Source organism: Trichosurus vulpecula, chromosome 1 (genome assembly GCF_011100635.1).
Source record: "Trichosurus vulpecula isolate mTriVul1 chromosome 1, mTriVul1.pri, whole genome shotgun sequence".
Lineage (NCBI taxonomy): Eukaryota > Metazoa > Chordata > Mammalia > Diprotodontia > Phalangeridae > Trichosurus > Trichosurus vulpecula.
The window spans coordinates 476,220,520-476,240,226 of NC_050573.1; the positions used below are offsets into that span (position 1 = coordinate 476,220,520).

Genomic DNA, 19,707 nt, shown 5'->3' on the forward strand with positions numbered 1-19,707 from the left:
GGATCATCACATTGAAATAGTAAAACATATGTAATGTGCAACACCTGTAGATCTCCCATCTCCACGGAGGGGTGACTCAGGGGTGTTTCCTTATATTCATTTTTTTGGTGGTGGTGGTTGTTCCTGACATTTATATTGTTTTCCTATGTATACTGTTTTCTTGGCTCTGCTTACTTAACTGTGCATTAATTCCTATGGATCTTTTCTGAATTATTCTGCCTGGGAGGTCAGTAGTCTAAACAGAGGAAGGGGAGTGTTCCAGGCAGAGGGAACAGCCAGAGGGAATGCCCAGGAACGGAGATATGGAGTTGTCTTGTTTGTGGAACAGCCAGGAGTCCAGAGTCGTTGAAAAGTATGTGTTAGGGAGGCAGGAGAGGGGTGGATTAGGAAGGGCTTTGAATGCCAATTTTGTAATCGCTCCTGGGAAGTAATAGGGAGTCATTGAAGTTTATTGAGTCGGGGCAGCGGGAGGGGGGGGGGGGTGACTTGATTAGACCCGAGTTTGAAGAAAATCTCTTTAGTGGCTGAATGCATTGGAGGATGCATCGGAGTGAGGAGAGTCTTGAGGGAGGCCCACCCAACAGCAGGCTATTGCAGTAATGGAGGGATGAGAGCCTCCACCAGAATCGTTTCAGTTTCAGGGGAGAGAAGGGGGCCTATTTGAGGTACTTGGCAAATGCGAAATTGACCGGCCTTGGCAAGAGCTTAGATGTGAGGGGTGAGAGATATGAGGAATCCAGGATGACTCTCAGGTTGTGGGCCCGAGAGGATGGTGTCGTCCCGTCCGGTAATAGGGAAGGTAAGAGAGGTGGGGGGCTGAGTGGGAAATATGATGATTTTTGTTTCGGAGGTATTCCATTTAAGTTGTCTACTGGCCATCCAGTTAGAGATGGAGGTCAGCAGAGAGGTTGGGGCGGGACAGGCTGACTTGGGAATCCTCAGCCCAGAGATGGGGATTGAATCCACAGGAACTGATGACATCACTAGGGAAAGGGGAAAAGGGTCCAGGACCCAATCTCGAGGGACACCTACAGTGAGAAAACAGCTCCTGAAACAGAAGAAAAAAAAAAAGATAAACCTTATTTGTTTGACTGCTGAAGGTGCTCTCTTCTGGTCTCAGATAGCTCCGGAGAAGGGCTCTGATGCCGAAGGACGGAAGTCCAAGCACCTGAGACGCTAACGCGCCGGAAGCGCCGGGAACCTTCCTTTCACTGCTCGGAAGTGAGAGTGACGTCACTGGCTGCAGCGCCGGAAGTGGCGTTGAAGAGGTCGCGGCGTGTGGCTCCGAGAAGCTGTCTTTGCGGACTTGGAGGAGTTAGAAAGTCATTAAGCGGTAGCAGCAGCCGCAGGATTACGGGTTCCAGGTGTCCGAGCACATGGAGGGCGGCGGCGGCGGCGGCGGCGGGCGCTGCTCCAGCAGCGCACTGTTCTCCGGATTCCGCGCCCTTGGGCTCTTCAGCTCCCACATCCCCCACGTGGTTCGCTACCACGGTCGGCATCGCAAGTTCTACGTGACAACCTGCGTGGGGAAGAGTTTCCACACTTATAATGTAAGTAGCCCCAGCCTTTTCCCTCCCGCGGCTTCCCCCGCATCTCCCCGGTCTTTGGCCTCCCTTGCGCCCACCCGCGTCCGCGCGTGTGCCGCCGGGTTTCTGATCCTCGCCCCAAGCCCGACTCCTGTTTCGTGCTGGGCGAGCAAAGACCCACCTGAGTCATGTCTTTCCAAAGCACCCGGGCTTCGAGTAAAACAAGCCCTGTGGATGGACTCGTTCATTCCTCACTCCTTGGTCTCTGCAGTTTTTTACGGTATTGCCCAGTCACCCTGGTTTGCAACTTTACTGTCATCCTTTGACCCTTCCAAAAATCAGTTGCCGATGCTCGTGTGTACTTTGTCGTTCCTTGGCTCCCGTGACATTGCTCTCTCCTGGATCTCTTCCTGCCTGTCTGACTGTACTTGTCTATCTCTTGCGGAATCATCACCCTCTTAGAGTGTGTTCACTCCACTCCCTTCCTGGATCACCTTTTCTTTCTATAGAGATTTCACATTCTGCCATGCATTCAATTATTTATGAGAATCAACTCTTAAGACCCGATCTTTCTCCAGATCTTCTGATATCACGAACTGCTTGATGAACATTTCACCCAGATATTTCCTAGATATCTCAAACTCATGTGGGAGGGAGAAAAAAAAAACTCCTCCTTAACTTGTTTGCCACCTCAGGTTCATGTTTGGCTTCTTTTTCTTCAGCCTCCATATACTGTCAGGGATCAGATCTTCTTGTTCCTACGGCAGCATCCCTTTACTCAAAAACACTAGCCTAGTTCCCGGCTTCATCACCTAGAGGTTATTGTAATAGCTTCCTGACTGTTCTCCCTGACCACCAGCCCTTTACCTTTTCATTGTTATTCATGCACCCGCCAAAATATTCTAGCTGTGGAATAGCTAGCTATAGAATAGGAATGACTCATGTCACTCCTCTGCTCAGAAACTTTCAATAGCTCCCTGTGGACTTCAGGCTAAAATATAAACTCCTTATCCTGACTTTTGAGGTCCTCTTTGACCTGGTTTCAAAATACCTTTCCAATTTATTTTCACATTAATTCCATTAAATTCCAGACCTCCTCCCTAACTTAGTATATATGATCTTCATTTAGTACATTTGTTCCACACTGACAGTATACTTCTTTCTCATCTCGGCTTTTCAGAATCTATTTTTTCTTTTAAGGTTTAATTCAGACGAAAGCTCCAAGAAGCTTCCCATGACCTTAGCTGATAGTATTTTCTGTCTCATCAAATTATCCTAAATCAGTTTGTCAGACTGGCTGTCCTTTGCCTCTGTAACACCTTTACCATATTTATTTGTGTAACATATTAATCCATACATCTACCATCCTCTCCTCCTCCCCCAAGAATTTAATGTTGAGAGTAGGAACTTTAAAAAAATCCTTATATTTCCATTGCCTGGGATGGTACCTTCCACATAGTGGATATAGTAAGGGGTGAATCTTGAAATTAAAATGAAATCAGCAAATGCATTAATCTGTGTGCAGTGTACTTTTAGGCACTTGGGAAGATGCAAAGTTTAGATAAAAATACAACCCTGATGGCACTTAAATCTAGGAATACATAAACATAGGTGAGTGTAATATTAATAACATAAATTAACAAGAAAATTAAATTACATGATACAGGGCTAGATTTAGAATCAGAGAAATTGGTGTCAGATTTCACCTTTTTCTACTTTATGATCTGTGTGACCTGTAGCAAGTCCCTTCGTTGGCTCTAGAGAGATCCCTCTAAGATCATATATAAATTACACAGTTTGGTCTTTAAAATCCTTCACTTTCTGACTTTTCCAGTCCTATCACACATTATTCCCTTTCATGCACACTACAATCCATCCACAGTGGCTTTCTTACTGTTCCTCTTACTTGAGCCCTCTATCTCCGTATTTGTACCTTTTCATTGGTTCTCTCTCACACCTAGAATGTACTTCTCCTTCTCCTCTGCCTTTTAGAATCTGTTTTCCTTAAAGACTCATCTCAATCCGTCTTCTACATGAAGCCTTTCCTGATTTTTCTCAACTGCTAATACCTTCTTCTCCACCAAAAAAACAAAACCCACAACCCAACAACAACAAAACCAAACAAACCCCAAAAAGCTTTGTATTGATTTTGTTTGCATCTTCTCCATTCCTTCCCCTCAAATACCTTGAATTGATTTTATGTATCCATGTACAGAATCTGTTTTGTCTTTATATTTGGAGTGTCTAGCATAATGTCTGGTGCTTACTAGAGATATCTTTTGATTGATTGATTAATTGAGATCTGGAAAACCAAGTGCTTTATGAGGCCAAAGGGGGAAGATTGTGTGGTAAGAAGTGAGGGGTCTGTGTGTGTGTGTGTGTGTGTGTGTGTGTCTGTCTGTCTGTCTGTCTGTGTATAGGACTCTTTTGTTTGTGAAAATGAAAAAGCAAGGACTGTTCCTCACCTTTAAGTCTAAGATCCTGTTTCCAAAAGGGATTTTATGTCCTCAGTTTGCTTCAGGCTGTTGGATGCCTTCAGTGGATAGTAGGCCACCTTAGTCCCCATATAGCTTTTTCATAGCCAGTCTGTATCCCTAACCATAATCACATATTTCACAAATATGCTCTTTGCCCCAAGGAGGAATAATGTAGTTATACAAATCCATCACTCCTGGAAAAATAAACCTTCTGAAGTCTGTAGAATTATTTTAACATGCAGAGGGCAGCACACTTTGTTATTTAATGAGTTTTATCTTAATTCTTAAACATGCTGTTATTATAGTTTTTTATTTGCCAAAATTTATTGAAAATTAAATGGTTTTTTTTTCACAGGTCCAGAAGCTTAGTCTGGTGGCAGTAAGTAAGTATGCAGTTCATTCTAAATTTGTTAACATTTTGTACTTTCTAGCTGGTACAAAAGGTATTTTTGAATTACATAATGAAATGGGAGATTTCAAAAAAATTTGTGAAACAGTCTTTTTGGAAGTGAAGCAACATGGTATAATAGAAAGGGTGTTAGGCCCATATTCAAGTTATTTCACTTCTTGAGCCTCAGTTTCCTTATTAGTAAACTGGAGATATGATACTTGGCACTACTTATGTTATAGCAATGTTGTGAGAAAATCACCATAAATCTTAAAAGTTCTATATAAATGTGAGTTCTTGTTATACAGCCAGGAGTGATACCATTGAAAAAGAAAGCATCTGACAAAAATCTAATTGCAAAGGAACCCATACCAATGATCTCAAGTTTTAAAAGGAATAAATGAGGATTAACGGAAAGGAGTATCTCAAGTTTGTAGTAATAGTGTCAGGAATATTAAAGCCCCAAATGAGCTGAAGTTCTTGAGAAATACTTCAGGCAAAAATGAGTCAGTCATCCATTTAATAGTCAACAAACATTTATTACCTGATAACCATGTGCTAGGCACTGTGCTAAGTGTTGGAGGTTAAAAAAGGCAAAAACAATCCCTTATAGCAAGCAGTTTACATTCTAATGAGGGAGATGACATGCGCATGACTTTGTAAATAAAAGCTATTTACAGAGTCAATTGGGGTGTATGGGCTGTTCAAGGAGAACTAGCACATCTGATGTGAGGGTTTGTTAAGTCCCTTTCAGGGATGCTCATCCACCTTTGGTGTCCACCTGGACTCAGCTCCAAGAAGCTGTAGCATGTGCCTCAGCCACACCCTGGTAGATCATCTCAGCAGATGAGCTATGCCAGGTTGAGGATAACCAGTGGGCCACAAACTTGTTGGTGAGTTGGGGGATGTCTACCCCAAGCATGTGAAAACTCACCCAGCCATAATGGGTGGATGAGTACAGTTTGTGCCAGTGTCCATGAAGGCACCTGAAGCAGGCACTATGCAGTGCTCAGAGCTGGTCAGACATTGAAGATGCCAAGATCACCCACCACATCCCAGGCCATCACTAGTTGTCCTGCTTTTGTCGTGCCGCAGGACTTCCATGACTCTGAAAGAGTGAGGCTGATGACTTTGTGCAATTCTTCCTCACTTAAATCCAATCCACCCATGAGTCAGGACATCACCCTGTGATGTCATTGGTCTTCATTGAAAACCAAAGACAAAGAACAGAATAGATGGAGGGTGATCTAAGAAGGGAAGGAAGTAGCAGCTAGGGAGATTGGAAAAGGCTTCCTAGCTGCCTCCTGGGGCAGATGTAAGTGATACAGTAGAGAGAGCTCTGGGCCTGAAGTGTAGAAGAGAATCAGACACTAGCTGTGTGATCCTGGGCAAGTCACCTACCCTCTGCCTCAATTTTCTCAGTCATAAAATGGGGGTAGTAATAGTACCTACATTGAGAGTATCCAATGAGATCATGTATGTAAAGCACTTAGCTTTAAAAATACCTGGCATATAGTGATCCTGTCTGAATTCTTATTTCTTTCCTCCCCTCTTGCAGAAAGTGTGATTTAAGTTGAGTTGTGAAGGAATCTGGAAAAACTTAAGAGGCTGAGGTGAAAGGAATAGTGATGGGAGATAGCCTGTTATATTCAGGAAATAGCAAGTAGGCTAGTGAATCTGGGTCCTGGAGTGTGTGAAGGGGAGTAAATTATAAGAGGAATAGGAAAGGGCCAAGTCGTGAAGCACTTTAAATGCCAAACAGGAGTTTATATTTGATCCTAAAGGTAGTTGGGAGCCGTTGGAGCTTATTTAATCTAGAGGCAACATGGTCAGAACTGAGAAGAGGTCTGAGGCAGGGACATCGCTTAGGATGCCATTTCAGTAATCCAAGCAATAAGTAATGAGAGCTTGAACAAGGTGGTAACTGTGTGAGTGAAGAGAGAGGTGTGTTGCGTACTCCACGTAAATATTAAGTGCCTATTATGTGCCAGAGGAAACACAGAAAGGTAAGCCATTCCCTACTTTCAAGAAGCTCACAGCCTGATGGGGGACATGACACAGAAAAAGAAGTAGAAAAGCAGGGAGAGATGGGGGTGTGGGAGGGAGGGCATACTACAGCAGCAATCCCCAGGGCCTGTTGGGAGTTGATGAGGTGGCTGCCCTAGGGGCCCTCCTTAAATGGAAGGTATGGAAAGAGCTCCCCTCATAGCCACCCTCTACAATCAGGGAGGGGGTCCAATGGCAGGATTTATTAAGGAGGTGTGAGTTAAGGTAGAAATGACAAGATTTAGGAAGAGCGAATGAGAGTGAGGAGTTGAGGATGACACCAAGTTTGTGAAACTGGAATACTAGAAGGGTGATGATTCTCTCAATAGTAATATAAAAATTTAGAAGAGGAAGTTTTGGGGAAAAGCTACTGAGTTGTTTTAGACATGCTATGTTTGAGATGCCTATGGGATGTACAGTTCAAAATGTCCAAAAGGGAATGGGTAGTGTCATAATTGTAGCTTAGTAGTGAGACTAGGGAAATAATATATGAATCATCTCCATAGACATGATGATTGAATCCCTGGTTGCTAATCACCAACTGAGAATAGTAGAGGGTCCCCAAACTAAGAGGTGGCCCACAGGCTAAATCCAGCCCAGCAAACTTCTTTTTTAATACTGAGAGCTAAGAATAGTTTTTGCATTTTAACAGTTTTATTGCATGGTACTTGAAGGACAATTTATGTCTTTAAAATCTTACATCAGTAAAATAGAGAAAGAACAGGTCAGTGAATTGGGCATGCAACTAAAAAAACTAGGAAAAGAAACAAATTAAAAATCTTCAATTAAATACCAATCTGGAAATCTTGAAAACCAAAGGTGAGATTAATAAAATTGAAAGTAAGAAAACTATTGAGCTAATAAACAAAACTGGGAGCTGGTTTTATGAAAAATCTAGTAAGATAGATAAACCGTTGGTTAATCTGATTAAAAAAAAGAAAAGCAAATTACCAGAATGAAAAATGAAAAAGGTGTATTCACCACCATTGAAGAGGAAATTAAAACAATTTATTAGGAAGTGTTTTGCCCAGTTATGTGCCATTAAATTTGACAGTCTAAGAGAAATTGATGAATATTTACAAAAATATAAATTATCCAGATTAACAGAAGAGGGAACAAAATGCTTAACCCCATTTTAGAAAAAGAAATTGAATAAGCCATCAATGAACTTCCTAAGAAATATCTCCAGGGCCAGATGGGTTCACAAGTGAATTCTACCAAACATTTAAAGAACAATTAATTCCAGTACTACATAGACTATTTGGAAAAATAGGCAGAGAAGGATTTCCTATCAAATTTCCTTTTATGACGCAAATATGGTGCCAATAGATAAACCGGGAAGAACTAAAACAGAAAGAAAAATACAGAGCAATGTCCCCAATGACTATTGATGCAAAAATTTTAAATAACATTCTAGGAAAAAATTACAGCAATATATCACAAATATTATACACTATGACCAGGTGGCATTTATACCAGGAATGTAGGGTTGGTTCAATATTAAGAAAATGAAAAGCATAATTGAACATGTCAGTAACAGAACCAACAGAAATCATATGATTATCTCAATAGATCCAAAAATACAGCACCTATTCCTATTAAAAACACTAGAAACCACAGGAGTAAGAAGCTTTCCTTAAAATGATAAGTAGTGTCTCTCTAAAACCTTCAGCAAGCATTGTCTTTAATGGGCATAAATTTGAAAGCTTCCGAATAAGATCCATGAAGCAAGGATGCCTGTTATCACCATTGTTTTTCAATATTGTACTAAAAATGTTAGCTATAAAAATCAGAAAAGAAAAAGAAATTGAATGGATTAGAATGAGAATGAGGAAACAAAACTATCACTTTTTGCAGATGATATGATGGTATACTTAATCAACTAAAAAAATAACTGAAATCAAATTAACAACTTTAGCAGAGTTGCAGGATATAAAATAAACCCACATAAATCATCAGCATTTCTATATATTACCAACAAAGTCCAGCAGCAAAATATAGAGAAATTCCATTTAAAATAACTATAGACAGTGTAAAGTACTTGAGAGTCTCTGCCAAGACAAACCTAGGAACTATATGAACACAATTACAAAATGCTATCTACACACTTAAAATCACATCTAAACAATTGGAAAAATATTGCTCATGGATGGGCCATGCCACTGTAATAAAAATGACAATTTTACCTAAATTAATACGTTTAGTTTAGTGCCATAACAATCAAACCACCAAAAATTATTTTATAGAGCTAGAAAAAGTAATAACAAAATTCATCTGGAAGAACAAAAGGTCAAGAATACCAAAGAAATTAATGATGAAAAAACTTTGAAGGAAGGTGGACTAGCTGTAGAAGATCTCAAACTTTAAATAAAGTGGTAATCATCAAAACTACCTGGTACTCGCTAAGAAATAGAGTGGTGGATCAGTGGACTAGATTAGATACACAAGACACAGGAGTAAGTGACCATAATGATCTAGTGTTTGAAAAACTGGAAGACCTCTGGTTCTAGGATGAGAACTCACTGTTGGATAAAAACTGCTGGGAAAACTGGAAAACAGTATGACAGAAACTAGGTATAGACCAACCAACATCTTAAACTGCATACCAAGTTAAGGTCAAAATGGGTACATGATGTAGACATAAAGGGTAATGCTATATGCAAATTATGAGTGCATGGAATAGGTTACCTGTTAGATCTCTGGAGAAGGGAAGAATTTATGACAAAACAAGATAGAGAGCATTATGAAATGTAAAATGGATAATCTTGATTATATTAAATTAAAAAGTTTTTGCACAAGCAAAACCAATGCAATCAAGATTAGAAGGAAAGCAAAAAGCTGGGTAACAATTTTTACAGCAAATGTCTCAGATAAAGGCCTCATTTCTCAAATATATAAAGAACTGAGTCAATTTTGTAAGAATACAAGTCATTCCACAGTTGATAAATGGTCAAAGAAAGTGAACAAGATGTTTTTCAAATGAAGAAATGAAAGCTGTATCTGGTCATATGAAAAAATGCTCTAAATCACTATTGATTAGAGAAATGCAAATTAAAACAACTACAAGGTACCCAGACACCTATCATATTGACTGATACAATGGAAAATGATAAATATTGGAGGGTATGTGGGAATATTGGGACACTAGTGCACTTTTGGTGCATTTGTGAATTGACCCAACCCTTCTGGAGAGCAATTTGGAACTGTGCCTAAAGGGCAATCAAACTGTACATACCCTTTGATCCAGCAGTACTACTACCAGGTCTGTATCCCAAAGAGATCCAAAAGAAGGGGAAAGGACCTATTTGTACAAAAATATTTGTAGCAGCTCTTTTTGTGGTTGCAAAGAATTGGAAATTAAGTGGATGCCTATCAGTTGAGGAATGGCTAAACAAATTGTGAAATACTGTTGTGCTATAAGAAATGATGAGCAGATGGATTTCAGAAAAACCTGGAAAGATTTGCATGAACTGATGCAAAGTGAAGTGAGCAGAACCAGGAGAAGATTGTACACAGTAACACCAAGATTGTGTAATGATCAACTGCAAATGACTTAGCTATTTTCAGAAATACAGCGATCCAAGACAATCCAGTCCCAGCACTGTATCCACTATGTTACCTAGCTGCCCTATGAGGAGTCAATAAGGATTGAGAAAAGGCCATTAGATTTATTTTTTGAAGGCTATTAGGGTTAAGTGACTTGCCCTGAGTTACACAGATAGTAAGTATCTGATGTCAGATTTGAACCCAGGTTCTTTTAATTCCGGCACCAGTGCTTTATGTACTGCACCTCCTAGCCATTAAATTTAGCTTTTAAGAGAGCATTGGCAGCTGTGGAGTGGGTGATTTCAATTGAATGGTGAGATTGGAAGCCATATTGCAGAAAGTTTAGGAGCTAGCTAGAGGAAAGGAACCCATGTGGATGGCTTTTTGTAAAAGGAGGGATACAGGATGATTGCTAGCAGGGTCATCAGATCAACTGGCATGTTTGTAGGCAGCTGGAAAGGAGACAGGAGATGAGGCAGTATTGACATTAAGAAAGAGTGGGAACAGTCTGCTGAAGAAGATGGGAAGGGATCAGATAAAGGGTATGAGTAGAAGGGTTGGCCTTAGTTGGGAGAAGGGCCTCTTTTTCATTTGAGAATGGAATGGAAGGTAAAATAATGGAGAAAGATATCTGACCTGAGATGAGATTAGAGGAGGGGACAAGAGGAGCTCTTGACAAATGATCTCATTTTTTTTCAGTGAAATACGAGGTAATGTCCTCAGCTGAGAGGGTTAGGCATAATGGTGATGCGAGTCTTGAGGAGGCAGAAAGGTTTCGAGCTGTCACTGTGGAAGGCTTAAGCTGTGTTTGTTAGCAAGATATTAAAAAAAAATGATTATATGGTTGACAGAGGAAAGGTTTCATCATGTTACGATTTAGAACTGCACACAGGACCAGATGTTAAATGATTTTCCCAGTCTCATGAATAGTGGGCAGTGTGGCATATTAAGTAACATCTGAGTTAAAAATCCTGCCTCTTGGATTTACTGTGTACCTTTGGACAAGTCATTTAAACTCCTTTAGTCTTTGTTTCCCCATCTTTACAATGGGAATAACAACAGGATGTGCTTCACTGGTGTGTTGTGAAGGTTAATGAGTGCTTTGCAAATCTCAAAGGCTATACGGATGGTGACTTCTACTGGTGATACAAGTAGTAAGGCGAAAGATAGACATTGGCCCAGTTCCTTTTTTTGCTTACATTTTCTCTGGAAGGAAAACTTTCAAAAACTCAGACAAGCAATGTAAATAGGAAATTGAAGACCAAGATAAGTGAGAAGATTAAATAAAAAAGTATCTAAGGTTGTCAGTAGTGACTGAGATCACTCTAAGTTAAGATTTCCTTTCTTGATAGAGTTAATAGGTTGGTAAATCAGTGGAACGCCATAAATAATAATGATAGCAAACATTTGTATAATATCTTACAAAGTGCTTTGTATATGTCATCTCATTTACTCTTTTTAAATAACTCTTTGAGGTAGGTACTACAAGTATTTTTATCCCTATTTTTATAAATCAGGGAAAGTGAGGCTAAGAGGGGTCACATTGCTAGTAAATATAGTGATGTCGGATATCAATTCTAGTCTTGTGACTTAAAGTCCAAGGCTTTTCCCACTACACTAGACTGCCTCAAGCACTTTGATAAATATAGACATAGAGTATCTGAAGTTCATCAAAATATTTTGCAACCTTTTGAGTGACATTGTGGATAAGATAGTGAGCATATGGATTTTTTTTTATCATATGGATAATTGAACAACTCTAACCAAAGATTGTTAATGAAAGGATTTATTGTAGATCCAGAGCTGGGACTACAAACATAAAGTGTGAGATATATAATCATAAGTAATCCTTTGTCTCTCTCTTACAACCAGTGGAGTGTTAGACAAGTCAATTAACCTCTTTCATCTTCAATTTCCTGCTACCAAATGAAGGAGGTGGATTAGATGATCTTTGTGGTTCCTTCCAATTCTAACTCTGTGGTCCCATGATTTCTTCCAGGAAAGTTAAAGGATGTGCCCAGTCTCACCCTGGTTGAGGAAGCAAAGCTAGGTTTGAACCTGGCTTCTATGATTTATGAGCTAGAGTTCTTTGGAATACCACAATGATCTGTTCTTAGATGAAGACATGAGGGTCATGTTTATTAGACTTTTGGATCACACAAAGCTTGGAGCAGTGGCTGACATAACATGTCAGAGACTTAAGTGTGCTCATTTGAATCACAAAGATGCAACTAAATAGAAATGAAAATAAATCCTATATTTCGGGTTTTAAAAATTTGCTGCACGAATATAGCATGGAAGAATTTATATTAAAAAAAAAACCCTGCTTGCTTCAGCAGCACATATACTAAAATTGGAACGATACAGAGAAGATTAGCATGGCCCCTGCGCAAGGATGACATGCAAATTCGTGAAGTGTTCCATATTTAAAAAAAAACAAACCCTAGAGTTTCAGTTGACCAGGAATTTAATAAGGAGGCATCTTATTTTGGTGTATTGAACACTAGATTCGGATTGCTAAAGGGCACTTTACTATCTTTGTAACTCTGGGAAAGTTACTCCTTTTATAAAACTTGCATTGCATGATCTTTAGGTTCCCTTTCAACTTTAAAATCCTATGATCCAGATGTATGATGTCTGCTTTAAAAGTGGATCATCTTATGTTTCATTAATGGAAGTCTTATGTTGAGGAATACAATGAGGCACCCTGCTATACTGGCTATTGGGCCTGCCTTACTGTCAGTATGACTTGGGTTGAAGTCCAGCCTTTGCTGGCCTTGTTATGTGGGCAAGTCTCTGAATGTCTCAGTCAGTGCAGGAGAGTTGCTAATCTGAATTAGTAGTTTCCTCACTGGGAGCTCCCTACACAGATGAAATCATGGGTCAGAACAACAACAGAAAGGTATGGGTCATGAGGAGTAATAGGCCCACTATACTTTGTGGTCATTGTGGAGTATTATTTTTAATATTCTGCCTACATTTTAAGAGAAACAGTGAAAGGTTAATTTTCAGAGAAGATCAATGAGGATGAAGATGCTGTAAACCATAGCAATATGAGGAATAACTGAAAGTCTTGAGGATATTTAGCCTGGAGAAGAGAAAAATAAGAAAAAGATATAACTGAATATGAGTTTTAAAAAATGTTGTTTGTAAAATTGAGGATTGCTTTTTATATTTTCTTTTTTGATACTTTATTTTAGCATTCATTTTTAAAAAATCTGAGTTCCAAAGTCTCAACCTTACTCTAGCTCCTTACCTACCCATTGAGGAGGCAAGCAGTATATCAATTATACATGTGAAGTGCTTTTAATATGTTCAATAAATAAGAAAACTATTTCATGGAATAGTTGATCTAAAATGCTTTTTATATGGGAGAAACATTAGGATTAGAGTTTTGCATTTTTTTATCTTAATATTATTTACTTGTTCATTTCTCTCCCCACTCTCCTGCCATGACAAGTCTTGAAACATGTTATGTCTTTTTGTTGTTCTTGTCACTGAAATTGACTTACCATCATACCCATGCTGGAAGGGGGCCTGTTTTGATGGCTGAATGGCATGGAAGCTTGGACCAGTTCATGCCTCCTCAGGCAGCCAGGAAGCCCCTGATGGGAAGAGCTCTGCTGTAACTCAGGACCCTGAAAGCTAAAGCCTCAGTCACCCAGGGAGCAGTGACTGCAGGTGTTTGTCCCCATACCTAATGAAGTATGTTATACCTCAAGTTAGAATATTTTCTTATTTTATGTTAAGACCTGGAAAAAAATTAACTCTTTTCTTGTTTTTTCCCTCCTAGGCAATTCTGTACCTCAGGATATCACTTGTTTGGCAGCTGATGGGAGGCTGGTCTTCGCTGCATATGGGAATGTTTTCTCTGCATTTTCCCGGAACAAAGAGGTTTGTATCACTTATTCTGGAAATATTTTAATTTGTGTATTCCACATGGTAAATTCTAATGCAGGAAACATAATGGAGTGCAACTTGTTTCTTCTGTCAGCCTCTCAGGAACCTTGCTATTCTTGCACCGTTAGACCTGGGAGGAAGTTAAATTACCCATCTTCCTCATTCTCAGGCAGATTCCTATCCCAGACCAAAATACTATATTATCACTTCACTGATTGTCTAGGATGGAAGAGAGCGTCTTAGCTGTATAGTGTGATATAATGAGAAAAGAGAAGTGGCAGTGTTGATTACCCTCACAGCTCTATACTTCGGCCCCTCTGTGGTCTGTGATTTTTTTGACAACGTTCTCACTGTTAACACTAGGCACTCCTTTAAAGTTAATTTTAATCCAGCAGGAAGCCTTTCCCTCCAGCCCCAATGAGCAATGCCTTAGATTCCATATAGCTTATAACTCTGCATTTTTTATGTGTTGTATGTGTATATGTTATATCATTCTACTAATCTATAATTTCCATGCACAGTTATATTTTAACTAATGTTGCAAATCAACTATAAACAGGTGTTCAGTAAGTTTTTGTGGACCTCTCATGTCTTAATGAGTTTCTAGAACCAAACTAAAATCAGTACCTGGTTACCAACCAGCTAATCTGATGACAAAAGTTTTTAACCTTTATTGTGTCTTGGACCCCTTTGGTAGTCTTTGGGCCTGTTCTCACAATAATGTTTTTAAATGCATAAAATGAAATACGTAGGATTACAAGAGAAACAAATTATATTGAAATACATTGAAAATGTATTTCAATTCAAACAATGAAAATATTTTAAAAAAAACCCCAAGTTCACACATCCCAGTTTGAGAACCCCTGCTGTAAGATCACCTAGTTTACACCTGGCTTACACCTGAAACCTTTTCAGTTTGATAAGATCTGTCCAGTGGTTTGCTCTTTGTTTCTCTCTTGATTCTTCTCCCTTTCTGACCTAAATGGTCAGGATTGCTCTGAGTGTCCTTTGCTGTATCATCATTCTTATAATGTCTTTCACTTGTTGGTATACTCCTAAGACTGCCCTGAGCTGTCTTTCATATATTCTGTCTCTTGGGGACCATATCAGCTTACATGGGTTTAAGTATCATCTCAGTGCTGATTACTTCCAGATGTATGTAATCAGCCTTAGTCTTTCTTGTGAGCTGTGGTCCTTCATCACATACTGCCTGTTGGACATTTTGAACTGGATGTCCTGTAGGCGTCTCAAGCTCAATATATCCATTGTCTTTCCTCCAAAACCCAACCTTCTTACACATTTCCCTCTGTCTCTTGAGAGCACCAGCATCCTTTCAGTATCTCAGGTTTACGACCTTGTTATTATTCCCAAGTTCTCACATCAGCTCATCTCACCTACCCAATCAGTCACCATATCTTGTTTCTACTTCCATGTCATACATCCACTTCTCCTTTGACTAACGTAGCTGCCAGTCTGGTTCAGGCCCTTATCACTATTCATCTGCATTATTGCAAGAGCTTCCTAATTACTCATTTCGTGTATATCTATGGATGTATATGTTGTCCGGTTTGGATTGTAACTCATCGAAGGCAATGACTGGTGCATTTTGGCTTTGTGTTGTTTGATTGACATAGTCTCTGAAAGCCCAAGATCATCTCTGTGGTACATGATGTATGAAAATAGAATTTTAAAGTAAGGCCCTCCCTGCCTTTCATTTGTTATCACTATAAGAAGAATTTAATTATATAATAACTTTGAATAGTGTGGTTGTTTTTATATTTTCTAACATTAATAACATTTTCAGAATTAGCGTAACTAATGGAAACCATTTGAACTTTTAATGTTATAGGTAGCATATACCTTCAAGGGTCACAATGCAGAAATTCACCTTTTACAGCCCTTTGGGGATCACATCATCTCTATTGATACTGACAGTATTCTCATTATTTGGCATATATATTCAGAAGGTAAGAATGAACATTATGCAATTTATTTAACTTGGGATGGAGTATATAAATCTTTAGGTGGATAATCTTTTCTGGAGGTCTATCAGTATTAGCAATTAATACTTTTTGCAGTAAAAGAATTACTCCATTTCTTTCTGTTGATTAAATTTCCAAGCAGCAACCAGAAATCACAACTTTGATAGCTGGTCTATCTGATTTTTTTGGTATGTTAACTTGTTTTGCAGGAATATAACTTAATTATTGACATTCCCTGAATTTAGTAAATTATTATATTTTATGTTTAATTTGTGAGATAACCATCCCTGCATAGTTCTGGAATAAAGGTTTTTTTTTTAAAAGCTTATATAAGTACAGATTTCTAATATAGGAAACTTTGGAAATATTCTCAGCCTATTATGTATGCTATTTTGAAGTACATAGCCATCATTTTTATATGACAGCAGAAATGTTCTAGTAGGTCAGACCTACATCCATTTCTGTTGATATCTCATTTTTGACACTGGAACCAAGAAATGTTTGTAGAAGTAAATAGTTAAGTCAACCTCAGAAGGTTTGAAGTTGAGGTCCAAAATATCCCCACCTTCTTTTAATGACTCATAAGTCCATCATCCATAAAACTTATTTGAATCCTCTTCAAAGTTTTACACTTTCATATTGTACCACCTCTTAGAGTAACAGGTTACTGAAAGTTTGCAACTATACTATTTCACTTGGTGATCTCATCAGCTCCAGTTGATTCAGTATCATCTATGTGAAGATGATTCTCAGATCTCTTTATCCAGCCCTAACCACTTGCCTAACCTTCTCCAGTCTTGCATCTCCAAATACCTCTGGAACATCTCAAACTGGTTGCTCCGTAGACATCTTAAACTAGGCCTGCCCCAAAACGAAATAATTATTTATCCTCCTCAAACTCCCCCTCTTTCTCACTACCTAGGATCACAACCTAGGTATCAGCCTCAACTCCCTTTTTCTCACCCTCCACATCCAGTAGCTGACTGTTAAGTCCTGTTGATTCTGCCTTTTGTAACTGCTCTTTTAAACTCCCTTTTTCTCTCCTCTGACATTGCTACCACCCTGGTGCAGGCCCTTTTCACCTCATACCTGGACTGTTGGATTAGCTTTCTGGTTGGTCTCCCTGCTTCAGGTCTCTCCCCACTCCAGGCCATCATCCCCTCTGTCAAATTGATTTCACTAAAGTACATGTCAGAAAAACGTGAGAAGACTTACATGAACTGATGCAAAGTGAAATGAGTAGAACCAAGAGACTATTGTACTCAGTTACAACAATATTGTAATTGTAGTCAGCTGTGAAAAACTTTCACCTGCTCTGATCAGTACAATGATTGTGACAGTCCAAAGGACTCATGATAAAAAAATGCTGTCCACCTTCAGAGAGAGAACTGATTTAGCTCCGAGTGCAAGTTGAAATATACTTTTTCAACTTTATTTTGGAAATATGTTTTGTGTAACTTCACATGTATAACGGGTGTTAGTATTGTTTGCCTTCTTAGTGTGTAGAAGAGGGGCTGGAGGGAGAGAGAAAAATGGGAACTCAAAATTTAGAAATGAATGTTAAAAAAATTAAGTTAAAAAAAAGTACAGGTCTGACCAGGTTACCCTTCCTCATTCAATAAACTACTTGTCATCTCACCTTTATAACCTGTTCTCTTTTTACCTTTCTGTTCTTATACCTTACTCCCAGGTACTCTGAGATCCAGTAACACTGATCTCCTGGCAGTTTCCTAAATGACGCTTCATCTCCTGACTGTGTATTTTTTTCCCCCATTGGTAGTTTTTTATTGCTGTTTTCTGTTTTTTACATTACATAATTTTCCCCATTCTGGTCTTTTCCCCCAACATGAAATGAGAAAGCTATCCCATGTAACAAATAGTATTTTTTTAAAAGCAAAAAAAAAAAAAGGTAAAATTAGAGAAAAAATTCCACATGATTGATTAATACATTGAAAGGGTTTAAAAATATGTGCAATGTACAAAACTTACGGGCCTCTTACCTTTGACTTTGCATTTTTACTCATTGTCCCCTGTATCTGAAATTCTCTCCTTCATCTCCTATCTCCTGGCTTCCTTTAGATCCAAGATAAAATCACAGATTCTTGATCCTTCTTAGTGCTAGTGCCTTCCCCCTATGATTATCTTTAATTTATCCTGTCTGTACATGGTTATTTGCATGCTGTCTCCCCTACCAAATTGAGTTCCTTGAGAACAGGGACTGGCGATTTTTCGTTTCGGTTTTGGTTTTGGGTTTTTTTTTTGTCATACTTTCTATTCCTAGCTATAAGCACAATAAATCCTTATTGACTTGACTTCCATTAATTTAATATATTATTATCTGGAGTACCCCAGCATCATATGTATACTTGGAGAATTCACTATGCAGACTCTCCTAAATCAGTTATAAAATATGAAGTAAAGATGTAATTAGCGGTGATATCAGATTTGCAGCTATATTTCTATATCTAGGGAAGTGTTTTATTTTTCATAATGTCTTTTCTATTTCCTATCTCTAAACCAGTTCTGTATCATTGTCAAATTTTTTCTCCATTCCAGATGAGACTAATTTTTCCCAATAATCTTGATATTCATTGTTTCCATCTTAACTATGTTTGTTTACCCCTTCATAGAACTCTTATAGGTTAGTATATAGATCTAAATTTTAAAATTTACTTATTCTTACTATTAGGAATGTGGAAGAAATACTGGATCTTTGCTGAAATTATTTTGCTTTGTTTGCAGAAAAGTACCTGCAGTTGACCTTTGATAAAGCCGTTTTTAAAATTTCTGCCATTTTGCATCCAAGTACCTACTTAAACAAAATTCTTCTTGGGAGTGAGCAAGGAAGCCTGCAGTTGTGGAATATTAAATCCAAGTAAGAATATTTCTAATTATTGCTAGCATCTCCCCATCTTTCAGCTTGTTTTCCACTTGTTTAGCAACTAGTACTCCTAACCAATAACTAATTGTATTTATTTAGTAAAATCTAGGCACCTGCCTTGGTAATTTTCTAGTGAAAAATATTTTGAAGTTCCTTTGTAAATTAGTCCATACAACTGACTTCTTGTGGCTCTACAGTCAAGTGTGAAATACAGAGGTGGCTTTTATTTGGTCTGAGTAAACTTTCAATAAACTGAGGAAGAAGAAAAATAGGGTATGAATGTGAGAAATACTGGATCAGAGCTTTCCTCAGTAATAGTAATAAGACTCGTCATATTTCTGCAGTATTTTGAGGCATTTCTAAGAATACAGAATGATTTTTTAATGCATACCTTTCTTACAAGTTTATTGAAGGTTGGTAAGAAACAGAAGGAAAGCATCATCTCAGGGTTCCATGGATATTTAAGACATTTTGCTTCTCAGAATCTTTCCCTTAAAGCCCTTCTTAATTCTAAGAGGGTAGCAATGATTGTAAATTAAATGTTTAATGCTTTAGCATAGCTGGCATGATAGTTTTAGGTTGGGTTGTATTAGCTAATGAATGTACATACACGTTAATTTGTTGAAACATCTTATATAGTCAATTTGCCTACTAGTATTTTTACATGACTACATGTAGCATGATTTCACTATTTTTAATGATCACAGAGGTGTGCAGTTATTTCTTATTTTCTTATTTCTTATTTTATGATACGTTTTTGTTTGTGCTTGTGGGTTATTTCTTGCTGAGTTCTAGAACAAGTACACATTCTCCACTAAGAAGAGCATTTTTCCTATGGGGAAATATAATCTGCTTTAATGATCTCTTTCATTATGTTGTTTCCATGACTATTTGGTAGCTAAAAGTGGAACAAAGCTTATATTCTAAAAATATGTTCTTTATTTGGATACATAATTGCAAC

General features: G+C 38.4%; 1 protein-coding gene and 1 non-coding gene across 2 annotated transcripts in view; both read left to right on the plus strand.

The window, feature by feature from the left end:
* The first annotated feature begins 1,238 nt into the window (after positions 1-1,238).
* WDR36 (WD repeat domain 36) overlaps positions 1,239-19,707 on the plus strand; it is a 69,524-nt gene continuing 51,055 nt past the window's right edge. The window contains exons 1-5 of the mRNA XM_036741733.1: positions 1,239-1,550; positions 4,359-4,386; positions 13,777-13,877; positions 15,733-15,850; positions 18,608-18,740. Of these exons, the coding sequence (XP_036597628.1) occupies positions 1,377-1,550; positions 4,359-4,386; positions 13,777-13,877; positions 15,733-15,850; positions 18,608-18,740 (554 nt within the window). The 5' untranslated portion in view covers positions 1,239-1,376. The remainder of the gene's footprint in view (positions 1,551-4,358; positions 4,387-13,776; positions 13,878-15,732; positions 15,851-18,607; positions 18,741-19,707) is intronic.
* On the plus strand, positions 12,311-12,413 carry LOC118835156. The gene has a single exon (XR_005009489.1). It is a non-coding gene; the product is annotated as a U6 spliceosomal RNA (small nuclear RNA).